The sequence below is a fragment of the Thunnus thynnus genome, chromosome 4 (assembly GCF_963924715.1).
Source record: "Thunnus thynnus chromosome 4, fThuThy2.1, whole genome shotgun sequence".
Classification (NCBI taxonomy): Eukaryota; Metazoa; Chordata; class Actinopteri; order Scombriformes; family Scombridae; genus Thunnus; species Thunnus thynnus.
In genome coordinates this window covers 3329528-3353440 of record NC_089520.1, presented here as the reverse complement: position 1 = coordinate 3353440, position 23913 = coordinate 3329528, and the positions used below count along the sequence as shown (strand labels likewise).

The 23913-nt window shown below is 37.1% G+C and overlaps 1 protein-coding gene and 1 long non-coding RNA gene across 13 annotated transcripts in view; one reads left to right on the top strand and one right to left on the bottom strand.

Annotated features, from left to right (window-relative positions):
- The window catches only part of LOC137180907 (butyrophilin-like protein 2), a 66442-nt gene that overhangs the window by 28992 nt on the left and 13537 nt on the right, over positions 1-23913 (bottom strand). For 2 of the 12 annotated variants that reach the window (XM_067586183.1, XM_067586186.1), the window contains exons 5-12: positions 20948-21283; positions 20185-20223; positions 17345-17623; positions 15214-15252; positions 11949-12227; positions 7920-7943; positions 6362-6484; positions 3381-5832 (exon numbers count right to left, since the gene is read on the bottom strand). In XM_067586183.1, coding sequence (XP_067442284.1) covers positions 5762-5832; positions 6362-6484; positions 7920-7943; positions 11949-12227; positions 15214-15252; positions 17345-17623; positions 20185-20223; positions 20948-21283 — 1190 coding nt within the window. In that variant the 3' untranslated portion in view covers positions 3381-5761. Of the gene's footprint in view, positions 1-3377; positions 5833-6361; positions 6485-7919; positions 7944-11948; positions 12228-15213; positions 15253-17344; positions 17624-20184; positions 20224-20943; positions 21284-23913 lie in introns of those variants that run through there. The other 10 variants (XM_067586190.1, XM_067586194.1, XM_067586184.1 and 7 more) reach the window with 10 other exon arrangements.
- Positions 2365-17330, top strand: LOC137180911 (uncharacterized). Its single transcript, XR_010928083.1, has 3 exons — positions 2365-2997; positions 3266-3363; positions 17124-17330. It is a non-coding gene; the product is annotated as an uncharacterized lncRNA (long non-coding RNA).

The window sequence follows — 23913 nt, the reverse complement described above, 5'->3', positions numbered from 1 at the left end:
TGCTGCAACCACCTCAACAACATCCGGCCCTGAAAGATGAAACATGTTTTAATTATTGTGTTTAAATAGAAAGTAATCAGGTTAATGAAGGAAACAGACGACACATTCACATGTCACCTCTGTATCTATGAAACTACAGTTTACAAGAACTTCAGTTAATATTCAGATTAATTTAAAGATATTTTTCATGTTGACATAATTTAAGTGTTTTTAAGCTTATAGTTTATCATATAAGAAACCTGATGTCACATGACACAGACACTTAAAGACCTGTTTGGGTTTGTTTTGGTTTTTGACAACTCTTTCAGACTGAGGGTTTAGTGGGTGCAAAATAGCAAAAGAGCACACAATGTTTCTGTGGGATTCTGTTTATCTTTGAAAACCAGCTGAAATATTACCAGGACAATTCATATAGTTTTATACAGCTGGAACTTTATTATTTGGATTCAATAAACATAAACTACCAGTAATCTTCTTACCTTACTGTACATATCGCTTGACTACTGCCTAGTCTATAAAGTCTATAAACTGCCAAATAATCAAGTTTCTCCATCAGGAATGTTTGTTTACCAGACTATTATTAATCCCTTCAACCTTCCCATTTATACCCATGTAGTGAAAGTTGCTTTCTTACTGTTTTCATGTCCAAGTGTTATTCCAAACAAAGTCAGAACACAGAAACACGAAAGTAAAAACTCTACAGTTATTAGCGTCGTTTTAAGACATGACATTGTCCGTCTGTTCCCCACTGTGGTGCTATTAGCTGAAGCTAGTGAGCAGCTAATACTGTCAACCACATGAATACATTCCTGGGGGGACTTCACTGTGACAGACATGGACAGCTGCACACTGCAACGACGTAGCAGTGGCCCCCTCCTTGGTCTTGGAACATGGCCCTGCACAGGAGGAAATACCGCAAATGAGACCTGTGAAGAAAGACAAAGATTATGTGATTGAGAAACTCAAAGCTGAATTAGACCTTAAGGTATCTCTTAGGTGACATTTCACCCCCCTACTCACATTTTTTGGAATGGAGCTTGAGCTTATATGAGCTTTTTGGAATCAAATGCTTGCTGCTGTCTTTAATGAGGATCCGATTCAATGCCTCCGGAGCAGGTGAGATAAAACTCCTAGGTATCAAAATCATTAAAACTTCACAATGAGTGCGGTTGGCTTTAAGACATGGATTAATGAGAGAGAGAGAAAGAAAGATAGAAAGAAAGAGAGAATGATGTCAGTTTCTTTGAGGGATCTTCTGTGGAGCAGCATCAGAAATCCCAGAGCTGATGGGATCCTTCTTGGAGTACCAGGTTTGTAAAGAGAAGGTGGGAGATGGAAGAGGAAAGGCAGGGAGGTAGAGAGCGGTAGAAAGGAACAAAAGTGGAAATACAACCGTCCTTGCCGTCCTTCCTGCAAGTTCATTATCCTTTAATCCCAAATGTGCAGGTACACAATAAATTCTACCACTATTCCCATTCTCTGAATTCTAAATAAACTTTGCAATATTTCAAACAATAAATCTTCCCTGATTGATTTCAGGCTTTATAAACTCTGCAGCAGAGTCATTACACAGGACGACTCTGTCAGGTCTTCTTCTTCTACCCACTGCAGACCAATAATCACCGCCATCATCTCAGCTGCATACACTGATAACTTGTCCGTAATTCTATTTGCTAAATGAATCTGAAATTGCGGGACGTTGACTCCTGTTCCTACATGATCTGTCTGATCTTTTGAGCCATCGGTAAATATCTGTAAGTAATTATGAAAATGATTCCTTATATACTGGTTTGCACAGTATTTGCACCGTATCCTACTTTGTTTTCTACCCGATCTTCAAATCTTAAGGGAATTTGACTCCAGAAGTTACTTGAATGTAAACAGACATAAAATAAATGAGAAAATGATTCAACTTCCTTTTTGCAGAAGGAACATAAAGGAGAAACATCAGGTCTAAACTTGTGAATGAATTCATCGCATGTGTGGCACATAGGAAACTGCTCACTTACTTAAATATGTTATTTTTATATGAATGCACTTTATTTTACACATTAACAGACACTCCCCGTTCAGTTTCATATACTTGTGTTTGGAGTGTGAAAGGCATGAGATCAGCTGGGGGTTTATAGGCTGTCAGGCTGCGCTGCTTTCTTCAGTTGGCAGTTAACGTATAATCAGTAAAACCACTGAGGATCAGCAGACTCGCACTGAGTTTTCAATTTGTTCTTTCAGGTGAGTAAATGTCATATAAGTATTTATACCGTTTTTCCAGTGATGTAGACTTTCTGTTTAGTGTACTGTTATGTATTGTAGCGTGTAGTTTGTTAGCTTTGGTGTCCTAAACTAACAAACTTTACCTTTATGGTTATGGTTATCGACAAATTACACCTGTCAAAAAATGTAACGTTTGCCTGACTCCACTGATATATGTATGTGTAAGATTTAATGTTAGCAGGGTTACCAACTCTCACGCCTCTGGCGTGTGACACGCGCTCTCACGCCAAAACATTGCGAAAGCGGAGACGAACAGAGATGAAGAGATGAAGTCAGAGTCTTTTTGGTATAGAGTGCTGGTTAAACTACGCAATTTTTTTAAACAGTTATACACGGGGCTGTAATGGAGACACATGAGCCGTTTAGCAACCTCTAAAATTCTGAAATAGCGTTTACGCAGACGTCCCTTTACAGCAGTTAACGGCTCAGACCGGCCTTCTACCGCAGCTTCTGTTGTATCTTCTACGAGCGCTCGTTTTGTTTTCCATTTGAACGTTGTATCCTTGTATGAGACACAGAGACAGCTGTTACCGTTAAAATGCGATGACCAACAATCCACCGCCCACTCCTGCTACGCGGGTGTCTTAATCAAATAAACCCTCCTTGCTGAAGCCAGCAGGTAGACTGGAGCCGCTTTCATGAGACAGACGAATGAATCACAGTTCAGAGGATCATTAACTGACGTGCAGCATCAAATAATAATGTCAGACAAAGGACCACAAAGTAAGTAGCTAGCAAAAACTCTTCAGCAAAAAGTGGCGCTAAAGTTTTTTTTAAATTGACATCAGTGTTTTAACCGTCCAGTTTATCTGTCTGTTGCTGCTTTAGCCTACTTTACTGTAATGTTAATGTAACGTTAGCTCGATAGATCGGCTGCTGGTGCATCCCCACTGTGTGTTTTGTCCACAATTTCTGTAATTAACACCATACAAGTTAAAGTTCTGCTTTATGCTCACTCAAATTTTTAAAGGAAGGCTTTTTATATTTTCAGAGTGTGAAGGAATCAGGAGAGAGGAGACAGAAGTGAGGAAGAATTGCAGAATCGTCGTCTGATAGAGAGACATGAACAGACTCAAAGCAGGAAAACTGGTAAGGAACTTACAGCTGTATCTAGATGAAATACTGTTACTGTGGTGAATATTTTTAAAGGCACAATCATAATCAAAATCTCACTCCAGCCAGGTACCCAAAGTTGGCAACTCTGTGTTAGTGTTTTGTTGTTTATATTTTCTTTGTTTTATTCATTTTCTTCTAACGGTTAATAACGTTTATTGTCAGTTTGTTTATAACGGTTAATAGAATGTAGACGGTTAGAGCCCGAACAGCTGATTAGCAAACTGTAGTTTACTGTTGCCAAGGCAACCAGGCAGCTCACATACGTCACATGTAAACAGAGAGGATGAATGAGGGAGATTTTTTTTCCTTGAAGTTGTATTTTATTTAATGGGACCATGTACAGTATGAAACAAAAATGTTGACATTTGATGTGCTGCACCAGATTTAGCTTCAAGCTAATTTTCATCTGCAGTCCCTAAACACACAGAACACATTATACAAAATACAAATTACAAAGCTACACACAACAGCACACCACATACACCCCCACAATGTCAACTAGGAATTAATAATGTAAAAGCAGGATTATTTTCTGTAATGAGAGGACCGTGAGATGAAATTTAGATTCAGTGGTTACAGAGCTGAGTGGTTTTTAGTAGATTTTTTAATTTGGTTTTCAATGTATTGATGGAAGTGCAGGCCTGTTCATATCATCAGGTAGGACATTATATCGTTAAGTACACCTATTGTTTTTAATGGCCGAACACGCACTAGAAGCGTTATGATGCGCATCAAACTGTCTTGACGCCCCAACTCCGACCTTGTTTCGATTTTGGAGCGTCAAATGAGGACGCAGCGACCAAAGCTCTTTTCTCTACAGCCGAAAAAGAGAGAGATAGCGCAAGCCAGCTGAGCACCAGCGAGCGAGTGAGAATAAAACCGCTGAATGAGAGAACTAATATAGTGATTCTGTTAGCCTGTTGATTTAAAATGAAAATATTTAGTTTATGCATGATTACTGTATTTTGAAATGTTGAAATTTTAATATTATACTGTGATTTTGATATTGTATTGTTGTTTTGCATTGTCGTTGTATTGTTCCAACTAGGTTAAGTTGGCAGTTAACGTATGAATCAGTAAAGCCACCGAGGATCAGTCAACTGAAACACTTATTTCAATTTGTTCTTTCAGAATAAATTACTTTCTAAAATATGTCTCCCCTTGAGTGAGCCTACACTCTACGGGCGTAACACACGGATAGTATCTGCGTAACATTTTAATATTAATTCCTTTATTTTCATTAGATTCCTTTAGATTCATTAGACTTCACAAAAAGATGTTTAACTGGGATCGAGTACACAATTGACCTTGGTCAAGAGAGGTTGCTGTAATATTTTCTCTTTCTGATTTTAATTTTATTTTCAGGAATAACTTGCAGTGTAATATAAATACAATTGAACGAAAATTATTAAAGATTTATAAGGAACAATGGAAGACATTTGTAAGAAGCCAAAGCTTAGAAATTACATTCAAATCAAAGATGATTATTATTTACAGAGAAGGCAAAGGTCCCTGTGTGCTCAGTTAAGAACTGGTAGTTTACCACTGGCAATTGAGGTAGGCAGATATAAAGGTATTCCCGAAGAGGAACGTTTATGTGTTTTTTGTGATCTTGGTGTTGTCAAGGATGAATTTCATTTTATATCTCACTGCCCTTTGTATGGTGACTTGAGGAATTGTTTGTATGAAAAGATAAAATGGAAAAACCCTGATTTGTTTTGGTTGTCTGATGCTGATGTGTTGAGTTGGCTTTTTAATATGGAAATTTTTGTTTTAGTGAGATTTATAGGAGATGCTTAGCAGCTAAGACAGAGAACATTGTACCCATTGTAACAGGACATTTCTTCCACGTAAATTAATGCTTTATTTCTGAATTTGTGGAACTGTACATTATGATATGTCACGTGGCCATCTTGGTTATTTTTGTCTAGTGTCTTGTAAGCCCATATGGGCTGGGCACCTAAAAGGTGCTGGGCACTGAAATAAACAATTCAATCAGTCAATCTATCTATCTTTAACCCTAAAACCAGCCCTCATCTTAAAAACCGCCATTTTGAATAAATGAGGACCAAACAAAATGCCCCAACTGCTCCAGCTCAAGCTTGCTCAAGCTCCACATTTAAAATGTATGAACTGATTCAATCAGAAAACATGGAACAAACTGAATGACATTCAAAATGCTGTTCAAGTACCTATGGTAATAGATTCATGTCTTTGAAATATTTGTATTTAATGTACTCAATAATTAATAAATGTAGACTTGGTGGATTTGGAAGCTGTCTGAGAGGATCAGAACAAATGTTAAAACTCTAAACATGTGACAGATAAGAACTTTTGTCGTCTGCCTATGATGAATATGTTGATACAATATTTAAACAGCTTCACGGCGAGTGTTAAGCTGGACAGCCTCCTGTTGATTATGTGGACCAGCAGCACCTCTGTCTGCAGGAGAGAAAACACAATTATATGAAAGAAAATTCTGACTTTGGAAACACAAGTTCTCCAGTTAATAGTCACATGAACTGTATTGAGTCCATTAAACTGATATGTTTGAATTAAAACACACGTAGGACATAATTATCTTGTTACAGTCTTGTGTTACTGTTTTTTTTGTTGTTTGTTTGTTCGCCTTATTGTGTTATAATAATAAATAAAATAAAATATTACTTAGATGAGATGAGATGCCTTGAAATGTAAAATTCAAGCCCCCAGTTTAAAATGTTTGCACTGATTCAATAGATCTGATGATAATTGAAAGTCTTTATGAATGAACAACTGAAAATAGACTCATGTATTTACTACATTTATTTCTAATTTAAATCAATAACAGATGAATGTAGACTCAGTGGATTGATTTTTTTATGGATGCCAACAGAAAGATAAAAACAAATGTTAAAACAATAAACATGAGATATTCATAAAGAATCTGTTCATTATGATTATATTGATACAATATTTTATTTAAACTTACCTTTCTTACAAGGTAGTGTGATGTAACCCTTCCATTTGAGAGCAAGTAGAACACATATAAAATAACAACAAAGAGCACTAAGAATTATAAAAGGAATCATCCATTGATAGCAGGAACCTGAAACTGATAAAAAGAAGTTAATGTAAGACTCAGAATGTAACTGTAAATCATGTACAGACATCATAACCTACACAAAGAGAACAACTAAAGGTGTGCATGCTCCTAAAATCTAAAATGATTGACAGATTAAAGCAGCAGTGAGATGACTCTCAGCAGACACAGTGATATTAGCATCGATCTTATGAGCAGTTTCCTCCTGCTCGGCTACACAGCTCAGAGGTTGGTTTTGGTCCCAGTAGTGAGGAGGGTCATGTTGTTGTAGCATCCTCCTGTTTCTGAGATGTGTTGATCCTCAGTAGGAAGGATGTTTCAATCAAACTTTCACTGATTCTAATGATTTTAGCCTCTAAATAGCCCACATGTTGTTTTTTCATGTTGTGACAACCATTTATAAATCTATTACAGGGTTTGTATTTGAATTATTTAACAAGTTCTTAGTAACTAAGACTAGTTTCAGACCAGTGATTTTACTGGTTTGTGCCCTTTGTAATGTAAAAGAAACATTTGTTGTGGCATCAACAATCTAAATACAGAAGTTATTACAGCATCACAAGCTGTAAAATATGTTTTAAAATGCCAGGAGATATATTAAACCTAACAGCTAATTGTAACTGTAAAAGTACATCAGGTATTAATTTGGTTTTAATCTTTCTAGATGTATTTATGGAGGAATGTTTTAGTTTAAGAATGTTATTTATTATCTCTTGAACTATATTGTCCATTCTGTAGCGAGTTGGTTGTGTCATTAGGTGTAAATATTTCATAAGAACTAGTTTTTGTGGTTTAACTTCAGTGATGCAGAAATCTCTACTGGAACCAGTTCTGTTATAACTGGTCACATCAAGTCTGAACTTACAAACAGCTGCAGCAGCCGACTACAGGAAACTAATCTTAACATGACTGACTGAAAACAGACACAGTTCAGGCAGCCGGTGGATCTACACTGAAGTTCTTGCTCTGTGTCGTCATCTAAACTTGCAAAAACTAAATTTCATAAACTTCTAGATACTTCTAGAACAATAAATCTCAATTTGCACAGATCTAAAAGATTTTGGTGTCTATATATCATCACTTATATGTGACATGTAATTCATCTCATGTAAAGTTTCTGAATGCTAACCTGACCTTATAAGTGCGATAAGAAAAAAAATTAAAAGACATATTCTAGGTGTTAAAGGCTAAATAAATCACACAAAAAGTAAAAGAAAAGAAATGCTGAGATGCTAAAAAGATTCATAATTTATAATATTTAGAATACTGTTTTTGTTCTGAATTATAGACATCATAAAAAATAACATCTTTAGTTTAGTTATAAAAATGAACAGAAATGTTACAATGAATATATCAGGTACAATTTAACTGAAAAATAACAGTTACGACAAACAGGACATTTATGTTAAATGTACAGACCAGCGACATCATGATAATCAGGACTCACCTGAGTTGTCTTTTGAGATACCACCTAAAAGGAAAAAGAAAACATAATTATGTTAGAATGTTTGTATGATATCATCAACGTGGAAGACAGGTAATACTGGTTATAAACAGAACTTGTTATCCTGTTAATTGAACAGAACCATTTGGAGGGAAAATGTAATTGATGGGGGACAAAATCCACAGTCCTCCTTCTGTGCTAAAATCTGAGAGTCTGAGTTTGATAAATCAAGTGGATTTCTTCTTTTAGTGCAAAATTTCCTCTTTTTGTTTCTCTCCTTCCACTGCAGCTCAGCAGGGATCACAAAGAGGAGAGTCTGTACTAATACAACTGTAACTTTGGCAGATCCACTTGATACCTGCAATGTAATAAGTGAAGAGGATATTTGGGAATTTCAAGTTTACATTTTCCAGTAAACACTGCAGTTTCAAATCCTATATGTGTCTTCATCGTTTATATAATTTCTCATTGGGATTAATAAAACACTCTATCTCTCTATCAAGTATATCTGTCTAATTACAACTAATAAGAAGTTCAGTTAGCTTCAGTATATTTTGGGGACACATTAACTATCTACTAACTACTATCAATGTAAGACCCTTTTTTTATTTTCATTGATAATATGAAACTTTTACTGATTCTAAGGATTTCAGTCACTAAATCAGCCATGTTGTGACAACCATTTATAAATCTATTACAGGGTTTGTGTGTGAATTATTTAACACATTTTTAGTATTGACTAATTGGTTTCAGACTAGTGATTTAACTGGGTTTTACCATTCAAGTTAAATGAATGTCTGAGAGGAGCCTTTAGTAATGTGTAAACCAGTGGCGGCTGGTGACTCAAAAAATTAGGGAGGACAGGAGGAAAACCAACATGGAATCTTACAACAAACCGCATCAAACTATATCATTGTCCCCCACCTGATGAAATTGGACGGGTGGGGGGCAATTTTATATGCCAATAAAACAATTTGCTTTCAAAAACAAAAACCCTTGAGTGGTGAAAAGGCTGCTTCTTTAAAGACATTTAGCATATACATAATGTCTCTAAACAAAGAAGTGCTCATTTTAGCCATGGAGTGGTTCAAATGTGTCATTTTACCAACAAAGTGAAATTGTTATTGTGACAACAGATTTATGTTCTCATCAAAAACATACAACATATACGACATACAAAATATAGTCCACAAAGCTGACATGTTAACATTAGGGGTGTTAACATGGACAGAAAACTCACGATTCGGATTGTATCATGGATTTGAGTCACGGATCAGATCATTATTCGGATCAGCGGGAAAAAAAGGGGGGAGACAAATAGAACTTTACTTTCCATTTACTCTATACACACTTACAGCAAGAAACAGCAAGGAACTTTTGCCCATGGTCTTAAATGAAAACAACACTTAAGATGTCCAATGTTTAAATAAAATAAAATAAAATATATAAAATATGTAATTCTCAGTTATTGCAATATGAGGCATGAAACCTTTCTTTTTTAAACAGTGAATGAAACAGCCTCTGTCCACATCATCAAAACTTGATGATAACAAACATTCACCGCTAACGTCAGTTAGCAGCTAGATGCTAATAAGCTGCTCAGCTGCAGCACATTAAACAGCAGGTAAACATAACTCAAATGTCACATTGGACCGTTAGATGCTGGTTAGATCGTTGCTCTTCAAAATCCCTGTTAACGACACGCTGTCTGCCCATGACTTGTACTTACAGCAGTTTACTTTGTCTTAAATGAGACATTAAATTTTGGAATTAATTTGCAGTTCATATGACTGCTGAACTGTGGGGGGCAATCCATACCGATCACGGATCAACTACAATCAGTTACACCACTAGTTAACACTTGTTATTCTAGTTACTTTAAGCTTATTACTCAATATACAGCTCAGTTTAAAAATGAACTAAAGAAACTGTCAGAAGCAAGCAGCCAGACCTCCTGCACTCATTCACTAATCATACAACATCAACAGGTGACTGAACAACCACTCAATTAAAAACAAATGAATGAGTGAGTCCAGACAGCTCACTGTAACTTCAACAAGCAAACTAACGTTACCCACAACACATTATAAGGAGATAAAAAACACAAAAAAGCCACACAGAGACATTTAACCATCAGAGATGAAATTAGCGACCAAAGAGACAGAGAGAGAGAAGCTGTATCTGACTCACTCATTATCTGAGGTCTTCTTCTTTCTTTTATGGAGATGAAGTATTCATGTCATAACGTGCATTTGTGACTGTTGGTCATCTTGTATGTTAGTTAACAGAACTTTGTGGCTGCTGGTTAACCAGTCTGATATCATTAGCAACAATGACAAACAAGCGAACTCTCCTAGTTGTTTCTCCGGTTGCTTCTCTCTCCAGCCTTCCTGGTGGTGTCCTGCTGCTGCTGCGCTGCACGGTCCAGATAATTTCTCCCGTTAGCTTAACAACAGTCCTTAACAGTCCTTCTATGGATGTATAAAGAGTCCTTCAAGCTGTTACAACAAGCCAGCTGCTTGGCTAACGCAAGGAGCTATCTACTGCTGTTACTCTGCCTTACAGTGGAGAGAATTGAAGATGAAATCTGGAAACTATGATTGGACCAACTCAATGTCAATATTGCTCAGCTCATTGTAACTGCTTACAGCTCATTGTAACTGTAAAGGTACATCAGGTATTAATTTGGTTTTAATCTTTCTAGATGCATTTATGGAGGAATGTTTTAGTTTAAGGATAATGTGCATTAATACAGTTTAGAGTCAGAGTTGAATATCAGATGATGCTACATAACAAATGTTATGGAATTTTCCATCTTTAGGGGTTACAATTTGGGTTACATTGGGTCAAGCCTGGGCCTTGAGGTCACAGAGTAAGCTTGCGGAGAAAGACACTTGCTGTCTTGCAGCTGTCGGTTACCAAGGTCGGAGGGGGGCTTTCCTTGACAACACAGATAGGTGAATGCGTAGATTCTATTAGACAATACGACATAGTCAGACATTCAAAACAGAATGTGCTGACATGACCTGAACTAACACAGGTAAAATGCAGTTAGAAACTAGTGAACCGATTAGACTAATTTTCCATATTGGAAAATTAAGATGCAAACTATTCGCAGGTGATTATTTCGCAATTTCTTGTTTATTTGCGTTGCTGTGCAGAGGGCAGAACAGAAAGAGACAGCATCGGAGCAGAACATTTCGATGTTTACTGTTTTCAGTTCTCCACTTGGCCAAGTACTTTCTATTAAACATTTTCAGAATTTAGACATCAAAGGCTCGTGTGCACTTTCTCCACTGAGGTGATGACCATCACTCCATATCTCCATTACAAAAAACATAACTGAGTCATTTAATGTTATTATTGTCATAACTTCTTTGAAATACAGTTTAACTTAAAATGAATCACATCAATTTAATCTGTCAATTAAAATCTGTGATGTTGAGTGATTCATGTTATCGCTCATCATAGTTTAACAAGTGGAGTTCACCCACTATAACTCCAGTTTACACCAGTGTCAGGACAAATAATGACCTGTTACCTCTTCTACTCACTCTAAGCCAGTGAGAGAAGTGGAGACCAGATGTGATATAGTATATTATAGTGTGAGATGGAATAACTTGTGTTTTCATACTGTGAGTTTCAGACTGAACACAAAGTTCATTTGACTGCTGGAGTGTTTTTACAGTCTGTGTTTATTCAGCACAAAAACTTATTGTACTGAACATACAGACGTTAACTATAACTGGCTGAGAATGTACACACTTACTGTGTGTGTGTGTCTGTGTCTGTGTGTGTCTTTGTTATTTCCTCCAGACTCTCTCACTCTCCCTCTTATCTCTGAACATTACTGGAGTCACAGAGCTTCAGTGTAAGTGTGAAGTTTTCACTCAGTTCAAAATGTTTTCAACTTGCTTTGAGTTCATTCACTTTGTGTTCAGTCTGAGCACACATTGAAATTTATTCAAAACTAAAAACATGTTAATAATTAAAATCATTTGAATATTAAAATATGATTAAGAAGAAACTCACCAAAGACCAACATGTACATCTCAGCATCAACCTGATGTTTGATTTTCTCCTGCGTAGCAACACAGCGATAGTTGTTGGTCTTGGTCACATTAATTTGGAGGATGACGTTGTAGCGGCCTCTTCTTTCTGTCACCTTTGGTTCTTCAGCATGAAGGATGTTTCCATCACTGTCCTGCCAGTGTAATTTAGGTTTTGGTAAAGCACCTCGAACTTCACACTGCAGCAGCGCCCAGTTCATGGTTTGTTTAAGTGGTGTGACAGATGGCTTTGGAGCTGTACCTGTGAACAAAGTATAAAACAATAACTTGTTCAACCTGTCTCTGCTTGTATATGATCATATTTAAGAGCAAAAACAGAGAAATAGTGAAATAGAAAAGCACATCAGCCTTAACTACACATCTCAGGAATGTTTGATAGAACATATTTCAAACAGATTTCAACTAAATATTTGGTAACTTATCATCACTGCAAACACTATTTCTGACTCATATCATGACAGAGACACATACAGTGAAGAAGTTTGGACAAAACTTGAATTTCTGTTCAGTTTCTTGAGCTACAAAAATAAAAATGAAATCAGGTGTAATTTGTTGTCTGAGATGTAGACAGTATTTTCTATCACACTAAAGTCATATAAACATTGTGTTGAATCATCAACAAATATGAATCATAGGTTCTTGTAAAGCATGTTTGAGCCTTTGTGTTATCAGAGTTTAATTGTGTCAGTGAGAAACATTTGATCAACAGTCTCAAGCTGCCAGAATGAAAAACTGACCATCAGATTAGTTGTAGTTCTTCTTTAGTAGCCGACAGCAGCTGATCAAACATTTAACTGGAGGTTTTTATTTTCTCACACAGGAAGGAGAGCATTATTGTTTTAAACTAAAAACTACAGGTTTGTTCATGTTTTATAATCTCAATTCCTCCTAAAACCTAAAATCCATTAAAATTAAGATTCAATTTTCATCAAATATTTTATATGAACCAAATGAAGCTGTAATGAGACAAGAGGTCAACCTACATTTTAATACCATATTCTTCATTTGTGTGTAAAGAGACACTTTACTGATGTCAAAGATGAGTTTACTGGTCATGAGGAGGACGACTCAGCCTGTTAAACTGTTGTTTAATGTCTTCTGAGGCTCTGGAGCAGCTTTAGTCTTTAACAATAACCAGAGTAATGTCATCAGTGTTATCTCAGCTTGGACTTAAATATCAAGACTTTGACAAAAAGTCTGTGTGAACAACTGGAGTTAAAAAATAAAGTTTAGTTTTACAGAAAATATTGTATAAATCTCAGAAAGTAAATAAATGTGAAGAAATTTATCTCCAAAGTAATTGTGCAAAACTTAAAGTGGTGTCCAAACTTTTCCAAAGCAAATGTTTATCATTAAATAAACAATAACAATGTAGTCTGAGTTAACAGCAAATGAATTTGAAGCTATGAATCATGTTTCTGTTTGAAGCAGTGATGTAGTCTATGGAGGCTGGGCTGGACATTCCCAGCAACGTCTGATGGCTGATAAATGTTGCAGATATAGAGATCAATGACATCAAAATAAAGACTTCCCACTGATTTCTCCTTATCTGTATTTTAGGACAGAGCACTGTAGATCTAATAGATACTTGATCAATTATGAGATTATTGTTAATCTTGTAAATGTTTTTAAACTAAAATGAAACGGGGGAAACAAAACATCATCAACATTAAAGGTTCAACATTTTAGGAAATATGTATCTCCAAAGTAATTATGCAAAACTTAAAGTGGTGTCCAAACTTTTCCAAAGCAAATGTTTATTATTAAATAAACAATAACAATGAAGTCTGAGATTCATACAATATTCTGTACGACACTAAACTAGTGATGTTACACTCGATGCAGACGACTCAATATCATATCAACCTTTCAAAGCAAATGTATCGCAGCACGACGTTTCAATGCTTCGCTTCACTACGCCAAAAATCATGTGACCACCCTGCAGACGCCTCGTTACATCACACTCGTACCTGAGAGGTGTTGTGCTGGTTTCGGATACAGGGTGTGCTTCTCTATCTGACACAATATCTTTGCTGTAAACTGTTTAAAAGTGATCTGTTTATATAAAAGTCTATAGACTTTACTGAACAACATACCAATAATGAATCAATAACACCACCTATATTCTGACTAACTGTTTCATCACAGTCTCAGATTGAATCCATCCATACAGATGCAATACCAATAGTTGCTCTGCAGATGTCGCTATTTTGACTGAATCAAATGCTTCAGAACAGTGAACCATTTTCAACACAACTGCTTCATATTGATCCAGAGCTTCAGAAATCAGTTTCCCCAATCAATACACTAAACTAATATAAAACTGTCTCATGATGCTCAGATCTCATATTCAGGTTGTGGCTACAGGTTTGAGACACTGACTAACACTCAGATTAGCTGCAATTCTTCCATTTTAACAAAAACAATCTGATAAACAATCACACTGTAATTTATTCAATTCTGGAAAATGTTTAAGGAGATCATGATCATTTATTTTGTTTTTCATCTTAAACTCTTGATTTCTGAATCTGAATTGATCTTACATCCTAAAATCCTTTAAGATTCCTCAGAGATCAGTGATCAGCTTTTCCTGATGACACATCTAAACAGTAAATAAGTTGAACAGTTTTCTTTATTACTTTAGTGTAACAGAAAACACTGCTGAGATCTCAGACAACATATTTCCAATAAGAGAATTTTAAGATGATTTTGTGGCAAAACAAACTGAGCAAAAAGTTGAAGAATAAACAAACTTTTATAAATCACTGCTCGTTCAATAATAAACCTACCAGTGTGATTATTGTGCTGAGAGAAACAGAAAGAGAGAGGTTGTTGTTTTATTTGCTGAGAAGAATATTTACACATTAATTCTGCTGTGAGGAAGCTGCCAGACAGCACTTAGAAATATACAAACACCTGACTGTAACACAGACAAAAACTCACCAGTGCAAACACTATTTCCAGTAAACACATATAACACATATATAGTGTCAAGAAGTTTGAATTCTTGTATAAACAGTCATTATGTAAAACTTGTTATTGGTGTAGAAATGTCTCCACTCATAAGTGATGTGAAATTAGACTCACGTAAAAATACAAGAATGATCCCTGATCTGTTTCACAGTTATACAGATTTTCTAGTTTGTGAATGATTGAGGCCTGTAGGAGTCAAAGTTACAGCAGGTGTCAGATGTGGAGACAGTGATGTCATCATAATCAGGACTCACCTGGGATGTTTTCAGCTCTTCTGTCTTTTAACATGCCACCTAAAAAGAAAACATAGTTATGTTAGAAGGTTTGTATGATATCATCAACATGGCAGACAGGAAGCCTAATACTGGGAAAAACAGAACTTTGCTGCCTGTTTATTGAACAGAACTCTTTGGAGGGAAAATGCATTTACAATGTAAGTGATGGGGGGCAAAATCCACAGTCCTCCTTCTGTGCTAAAATCTGAGAGTCTGAGTTTGATAAATCAAGTGGATTTCTTCCAAAGTATTTCTCTCCTTCCACTGCAGCTCAGCAAGGAAACACAAAGAGGATAGTCTGTACTAATACAACTGTAATTTTGGCAGATCCACTTGATACCTACAATGTAATAAGTGAAGAGAATATTTGTGAATTTCAAGTTTACATTTTCCAGTAAACACTGCAGTTTCAAATCCTATATGTGTCTTCATGGTATCATATTATTACCAGGCTCTGTCATTGTATATATTTAGAGTTTCGTCCTAGTTTTTAGTTTCAGTTCAGTTTCTAGTTATGAAATAAAATAATAAAATCATAAATAACTAAAATCTTTGAGTTTTATGTTGTTTGTTGTGTGATTCATGTGTGACTTGGCTGCTGTAACACTGTAATTTCTCATTGGGATTAATAAAACAGTCTATCTCTCTATCTAGTCGATCTGTCTAATTACAGCTAATAAGAAGTTCAGTTAGCTTCAGTATATTTTGGTGACACATTAACTATCTACTAACTACTATCAATGTAAGACCCTTTTTTTCTTTTCATTTATGTTAGCATTCCTTGGCTTCAGTACCTTTACTTGATCTGTTCCTGTTGTAAGTGGATGGAAAGCATTTAAGTCATATTAAATCCGTGCCTAATACAAACTATGAAGAGACAGATCTATTGTGTTGATTTTACACCTATTGCTAGTCTAAAAATTCATGACAAACAGACATTTTGGGGCCATTTAAAAAAAAAATCCTCCCCCCAGCCCCCACGGTAAAGGCTTAGCCCCCCTAACCATAATTCTCTAGTGACGACCCTGTATGTGGCTCAGTAATGTTAATACTAGCTGCCGCTGCCTGTTGCTAGACTGTTAGAGTTTGACATTGCTGGTATTCTGGTAATTGAGTAAAGGAGGGGGAGATTGTCTGTACTGTTACTGAAATAGTAGCCAGTATAATTTCTTTATGGTGTCAATGTGTAATTAGTTTAATAGCTTACCTGTTCATGTGTTGATCAGGCTTATATGTGCCATAGCAGTAATATGGACATAAGTAATTTAAGTTGAGTATATTAGGTTGTCTGATTCTTATTATGTTCAGCACTTTGTATCTGTTATTGTTATAGACTACATGCACCCACACCTCCTTCAACTCTGCACCTGTAAGCCTAAATGGTTGCAATACTGTGCTGCTGTGTTACATGAGAAGCAGTAAAGAAGAGTTAACTGCATCTGAGCGTCCTGTGTGTTCTGACCGACACCCGAAGGGGAACTTCACTCTTACTCAACCAACACCTATACAGTCCTAAGTGAATTGCTACAGAATACCAGTGTGATGTCAAATAATGGCCTGTTACCTCTTCTACTCACTCTAAGCCAGTGAGAGAAGTGGTGGCAACATGTGATATAGTATATTATAGTGTGAGATGGAATAACTTGTGTTTTGATACTGTGAGTTTCAGACTGAACACAAAGTTCATTTGACTGCTGGAGTGTTTTTACAGTCTGTGTTTATTTAGCACAAAAACTTATTGTACTGAACATACAGACGTTTACTATAACTGGCTGAGAATGTACACACTTACTGTGTGTGTGTGTGTGTGTGTGTGTGTGTGCTTATGTAACAGTTCAGACTGATCTCAAAATGTAACACTAACTCCAGTTCTTTGTTATTTCCTCCAGACTCTCTCACTCTCCCTCTTATCTCTGCACATTACTGAAGTGGAGTCACAGAGCTTCAGTGTAAGTGTGAAGTTTTCACTCAGTTTAAAATGTTTTCAACTTGCTTTGAGTTCATTCACTTTGTGTTCAGTCTGAGCACACATTGAAACTTATTCAGAACTAAAAACATGTTAATAATTAAAATCATTTGAATATTGAAATATGATTAGGAAGAGCCTCACCATAGATATACATGTATATCTCAGAATAAATCTGATGGTTGATTTCCTCCTGCGTAGCAACACAGCGATAGTTGTTGGTCTTGGTCACAGTAATGTTGAGGATGATGTCGTAGCGGCCCCCTCTTTCTGTCACCTTTGGTTCTTCAGCATGAAGGATGTTTCCATCACTGTCCTGCCAGCGTAATTTAGGTTTTGGAAAAGAACCTCGAACTTCACACTGCAGCAGCGCCCAGTACTGTGTTTGATTAAGTGTTTTGACATATGGCTTTGTAGCTGCACCTGTGAACAAAGTATAAAACAAAATAACTTGTAAAGAATAATTACAGGATCAGACATGAACTGTAATACTGGGATGTTTTGTTCAACCTGTCTCTGCTTGTATATGATCATATTTCAGAGGAAAAACAGAGAAACAGTGAAATAGAAAAGCACATCAGCCTTAACTACACATCTCAGGAATGTTTGATAGAACATATTTCAAACAAGTTTTACTAAATATTTGGTAACTTATCACCACTGCAAACACTATTATTTTCTAACCCTAGAGGCCCTTGTCATTTTAGACCCATCACGCCGCAAACCTGTGAGAATCTCTGCAACACCTATCAAGCTTCTCAGCGGCTTGACCCTTTAGATTATTCCTGCTGTGTAGAGGAGCTGGCTTCTAAATGTTTGCAGCGTTGCACTACTACACAGGATGCTGTAGCACCTGTTAAATTGTCCAAAGCCTGCCCTACTTTGACAAAACCATCTCCATGGTTTAATGGCCCTGTCCGGAGCATTAGAAGGGCATGTAGGCGTGCTGAACGGAGATGGAAAGTTTCCAAACTAAGATGTTATGATTTTAATGCCATGAAAGAGCTTTTAAAGGAGTCTAATTACACTGTAAAGGATGAAAGATCAAAATTCTTCTCTTATCTGATTGCCTTAAATCCTCACAACCCCAAGTTACTTTTTAGGACTATTAACTCCCTTATCCATTGCCCTCCCAATTCCGTAGAAGTCTCTTCCGTAGAGTTTTCGTTCCTTTTTTGTCAATAAAGTTTCCAACATTAAAGCCCCAATCATACCATCTCCGCTTATTTTACCACACTGTGAGGTGTATCAGTTTTTTAATTCTTTTTATAGGATTTCCCAGTCAGATTTACTGAGGATGATCTATGGCATGAAATCTTCCACCTCTCCCTCTGATGCCTTACCCACTAGATTTTTAAAGGAGGTTTCTGCCTTTTCATCCTCAGATATTTTAGCATTTTTTAACAAATCTCTATCTTCAGGGATTGTTCCTCCGATTTTTAAATCTGCTGTTGTTCACCCCCTTCTGAAAAACTCTTGACACCACTTATCTGAGTAATTTTAGACCCATATCCAAATTACGCTTTCTTGCCAAGGTGCTGGAGAAAGTGGTTTACTCTAAGCTTATTTCTTTTATGATCACTCTCTCTTCGAAAAGTTTCAGTCTGGTTTCCGCACTCATCGTAGCACAGAAACTGCACTTTTAAAAGTTTCAACAACATTAGAATGAACTTGGATGCCGGCCACTGTACTGTTCTGGTACTTTTAGACCTTTCTGCAGCGTTTGACACAGTCAATCATGAAATACTAATTAATCAACTAGAAAACTGCATGGGGTGACTGGGACTGGTGGACTAGACTGGTTTAAGTCTTATTTGAGTGACAGAATGTTCTCTGTTTCAATTGGAAATGTCTCCCCCAAATTCTCAAATATCACATGTGGCGTTCCTCAAGGATCAATACTTGGGCCTTTATTGTTTTCCATTTACATGTTTCCCCCGGGTCAAGCCATTCGCAACTCCAATATTTCCTTCCATTTTTATGCAGACAATACACAGATATATCTATCCATAAATCCATCAGACATCCCCTCACTTACCTCACTCACAATGTGTCTTGCACGTATGAGATCTTGGAGTTAAAAAATAAAGTTTAGTTTTACAGAAAATATTGTATAAATCTCAAAAAGTAATATAATTGTGAAGAAATTTAGCTCCAAAGTAATTGTGCAAAATTTAAAGTGGTGTCCAAACTCTCCCAAAGCATATATTCATCATTAAATATACAATAACAATGACGTCTGAGATTCATACAATATTCTGTACAACACTAAACTAGTGATGTTACACTCGATGCAGACGACTCAATATCATATCAACCTTTCAAAGCAAATGTATCGCAGCACGATGTTTCAGTACTTCGCTTCACTACGCCAAAAATCATGTGACCACCCTGCAGATGCCTCGTTACAACACATATTCTGACTAACTGTTTCATCAATGTCTCAGATAGAATCCATCCATACAGATGCAATACCAATAGTTGCTCTGCAGATGTCGCTATTTCGACTGAATCAAATGCTTCAGAACAGTGAACCATTTTCAACACAACTGCTTCATATTGATCCAGAGCTTCACAAATAGAAACAGAAAACACTGCTGAGATCTCAGACAACATATTTCAAATAAAAGAATTTCAGGATGATTTTGTAGCAAAACAAATTTTTAAAAAAGTTGAAGAATAAACAAACTTTTATGAATCACTGCTCGTTCAATAATAAACTTACCAGTGTGATTATTGTGCTGAGAGAAACAGAAAGAGAGAGGTTGTTGTTTTAATTGCTGAGAAGAATATTTACACATTAATTCTGCCGTGAGGAAGCTGCCAGACAGCACTTAGATTCACGTAAAAATACAAGAATGATCCCTGATCTGTTTCACAGTTATACAGATTTTCTAGTTTGTGAATGATTGAGGCCTGTAGGAGTCAAAGTTACAGCAGGTGTCAGATGTAGAGACAGTGACGTCATCACAATCAGGACTCACCTGGGATGTTTTCAGCTGTTCTGTCTCTTAAGATACTATCTAAAAGGAAAAAGAAAACATAGTTATGTTAGAAGGTTTGTATGATATCATCAACATGGCAGACAGGTAGACTAATACTGGGAAAAACAGAACTTTGCTGCCTGTTTATTGAACAGAACTGATTGGAGGAAAAAAAGAAACCACAGTCTCAGATTTCACAAACATCCTGGTTTAAACTGGACGCACATTCACAGACACGACTGCTTTGTGTCAGTCCCAGATGGGTTAAGGCTGGAGTTCACTTGAAATGAACTACTGTAGGTCTTACAACGTGTCATCTAAAGGTAAAAGTGTTTATAGCTGCTCTGAACTGAGTGTAAAGCCTGGCGTTACAGAGAGGGGCGAGACGTGATAATCATTTAAATGGTGATAACAGCTCACACTTTCATACAGTCTCCCCTTCAAGACATCCATGCTGTTAAAATCAGGAGTTTGAGAGAGAAGTTTCTCTTTCTTACCTCCACACACCTGGACAATCACTGCATGAAGCTGGATGTACTTAATAGGTTTAAGGAAGTTACAAATTTATTGGATACAGTGACACAAACTGCAATGTGTCTCAAATATCCATCATGTTTGATAAAGAGGGAATCTCTCCATACATGGTTGCAGCGCTGTGGGGACGAGGCCCTGCCAGATGTGTCTTCTGACTATGTGATTTGAGTCCATCTGAGACTCTTAAACCAGTCGCATCAGTAAATGAGCGTTTTATAAAAACACTCACCAACAACAAGCTTAATGTAGAATATTTGTCTTGGCTGATGACGTGGAAATTCACAGGTGTAGACTCCACTGTCAGCCACCTCCGTATGTCTGATGATTATGGAGGCGTTTCCTGACATCAGTCCATCTTTAAAATGTGAGACTCGTTCTATGAACTGTTCATCTTGACCTGGATTGCCTTTATTGCTATGGAAGCCTCCATCATACTTGAACACCTGCTTCTGATCATCTTTGTTCCACTCAAACAATTGAAACATAATGTTCTCCTTGCTGCTGAGTGAACAGGGTAAAATGACGTCACTTCCTTCTTCCACGATCACTTTGATGACATTTGGCTCTGGAGGACAAAAACATGTATTAATCAATATGTTTACATGCAGAATAATCAGGTTAAGACAGACATATGGAAGTTTGTTGTCATAACAACATATCAACTTATGTTGTAACAAGAAACTTTTCTTGTTTCTTGTCGTCTGGCACATTGTCTTCAACAAATCCAACAAGAAAGTTTGCTTTAAATTGAGAGCTATATTTATATTTTTTAAATGTATTGATTATATATTTTTTACTGTTATTTTTAAAGGGAAGTGATTTAAACCAATCATAATCTTCCAGTCTTATAGGCATCAATCCGCTCTTACTTCAATTGACTCTATATCCAGAAAAGGTGCCAAATAAATCAGTTATGGATAAAATTGATGGGATGGTGGTTTGAGGTTGGGATACATATAACAAAATATCATCCACATACAAGCATATCTTATTAACAGTACACTCCGATTGTATCCCTGTATATCAGGATGACATCAAGTAGCTTCTGCAAGTGCTCCAGACCTAAAGCAAACAGTTGTTGGGCCTCAGAAGGAAGACAGGATTTTCTCCACAGAGACGCGGATAACTTCTACACCCCGCTGTCTACCGACTGAGTCAACCATCCTGCATTTCTTCGCTGACCTGCCAAGAAACCAGCGCCGTCAGCCTTGAGGAAATAAAGATAGTTGCTTTGTCGTGCGTACAGACTGCCGTCCATATGCGCGCTCTCTATAGATAAAGCAACCACTGCTCTCCTCTCACAGTCGTGGGACTGAGAGTTGGTCTTCCCCCCTTCTCTTTCCCCTCTCTTTTACTAACATACACACACACCTACACATCCACCTAATCATGCACGTTTTCCACACATCTGATAGTCAGATAGCATAGGACACAGCGCCGCCTTACTCCTTTGTTATCCGCCATCAGATACGTGTGTGCAGAAAGACCACCGACCACCGGTCGGCGCTGTCTGCTATTGTTAACCAGAACTCTGCAGTGCCTTCCGCTGGTTGGTTCTCAGATGACGCGACTTCCCCCAGGAAGCTGCACCATCTTGAATCACGTGCATCGTCACCTGGCTCGATAATGTCAGCCATCTTGTGACACACACACACACACACACACACACACACACACAAACGCTTTTGTTTACCTGTTTTGATTTTACACAGCTGCTGTTTTTATGTGTGTTATTTAGTATTAATTGGTAGTGTAGTGTTTATTGATTGAAACAATTGTTAACTTTGTTGATCCTTGTGGAGATGAATAAATACTGTTTATAGCTTTAAACGCACAATATGTAATTTCAGCCACTAGGGGTCTCAATCAAAACAATAATAAAAGATGGAGTGTGATGACGGTGTGAAGTAGCAAAGGATCATGGGAGTTATTGTCTTCGTTGTTAAATAACCAGCTTCACCGGGATAGGATTACTCCAGTCATCGTTCGGGATGTTTTTACCGGGAGCCGAATTACCCGCAGAGGTCTCCTCCTCTCCAAAACAAAGGGACCCGGGGATTACAGGCAAAAACACTGAATAAAGCAGTTTCACCTAAAAAATCAGTGTTTCTCTGACGATGTTCGAAAGAGCACCAAACGTCCAGTATGGGCTGTTAGCCGAGCTGCTGCTAACACTTGTTCGGTTTATTTCTCTTATAACTTCAGACGTTCCGCAGGTTTCCACCGGGAGCCAAATTATCCGCAGAGTTCTCCTCCTTTCCAAAAACAAACGTACACGCAGATTAAAATCGTTAAAAAAATACTAATTAAAGCTGTTTCACCTAAAAAAATCAGTGTTTCTCCAACGATGTTCAGAGAGCACGTGACTTCCTGGAGGGGCTGTTAGCCGAGCTGCTACTAACGTTTGCCCAGTTTATTTCTCTGATAACTTAAGATCTAGACGTCCAATGATGAAATCCTTCATCTGGCTAAAAGATATAGTTAAAAACGACCAAAATTTATCACGAAAATGTGGCTTAAAATGGAATAAAAGTCAATTTATAATAGTTTCTGTCGAACAACCACAATGCTGATGTATTATCTTGTATATGTGTAAGTACTCTTTGGTAGGCACCATTGTAGCGGACAAACAGAATGCCGAGGCATGCATCTTATGCACTATACTCTTTGGTAGAGGGGTATGATGCCATTGACAGGCGACCAAATGAAACGGTCCAAATTACAGATTTCTCTGGGTTTGAACATTGTTGGAAACATCTGGGATAATGTAAGTACACAATCCAACAAAATATATAACATGGGTCCAATTGTTTTTAGACATTTTAATGTGGTATATTTACATATTATACCTTTAAAGAGAAGTATTTTGTCATTATTGTGCATATTTTATTGTGATAAGTGGCTGATTGAGAGAGTCAGAGCTCGGACTTTCACCTTCACTGTTCACTTTGTGGTGCTGATATTTCTGGTATTGGCTCCTCTAATTGAACAACTTCTTTATGAGACTACTTTTACAGTTTGGTTATTGGCTGCGCCGTAAAGTATACCCCTGCAGCCCCCGCAAGGCGAAAGGGTCCCGTGAGGTAGGGGGGCCCCGCCCTCGCCTGTAAAACAACTATCTTTTTCTTTTTTTTTTTACCGCAACGTAGGGTCCAGGTCATGATATTGTCTGTAAAATAAAATAAAAACTTTACT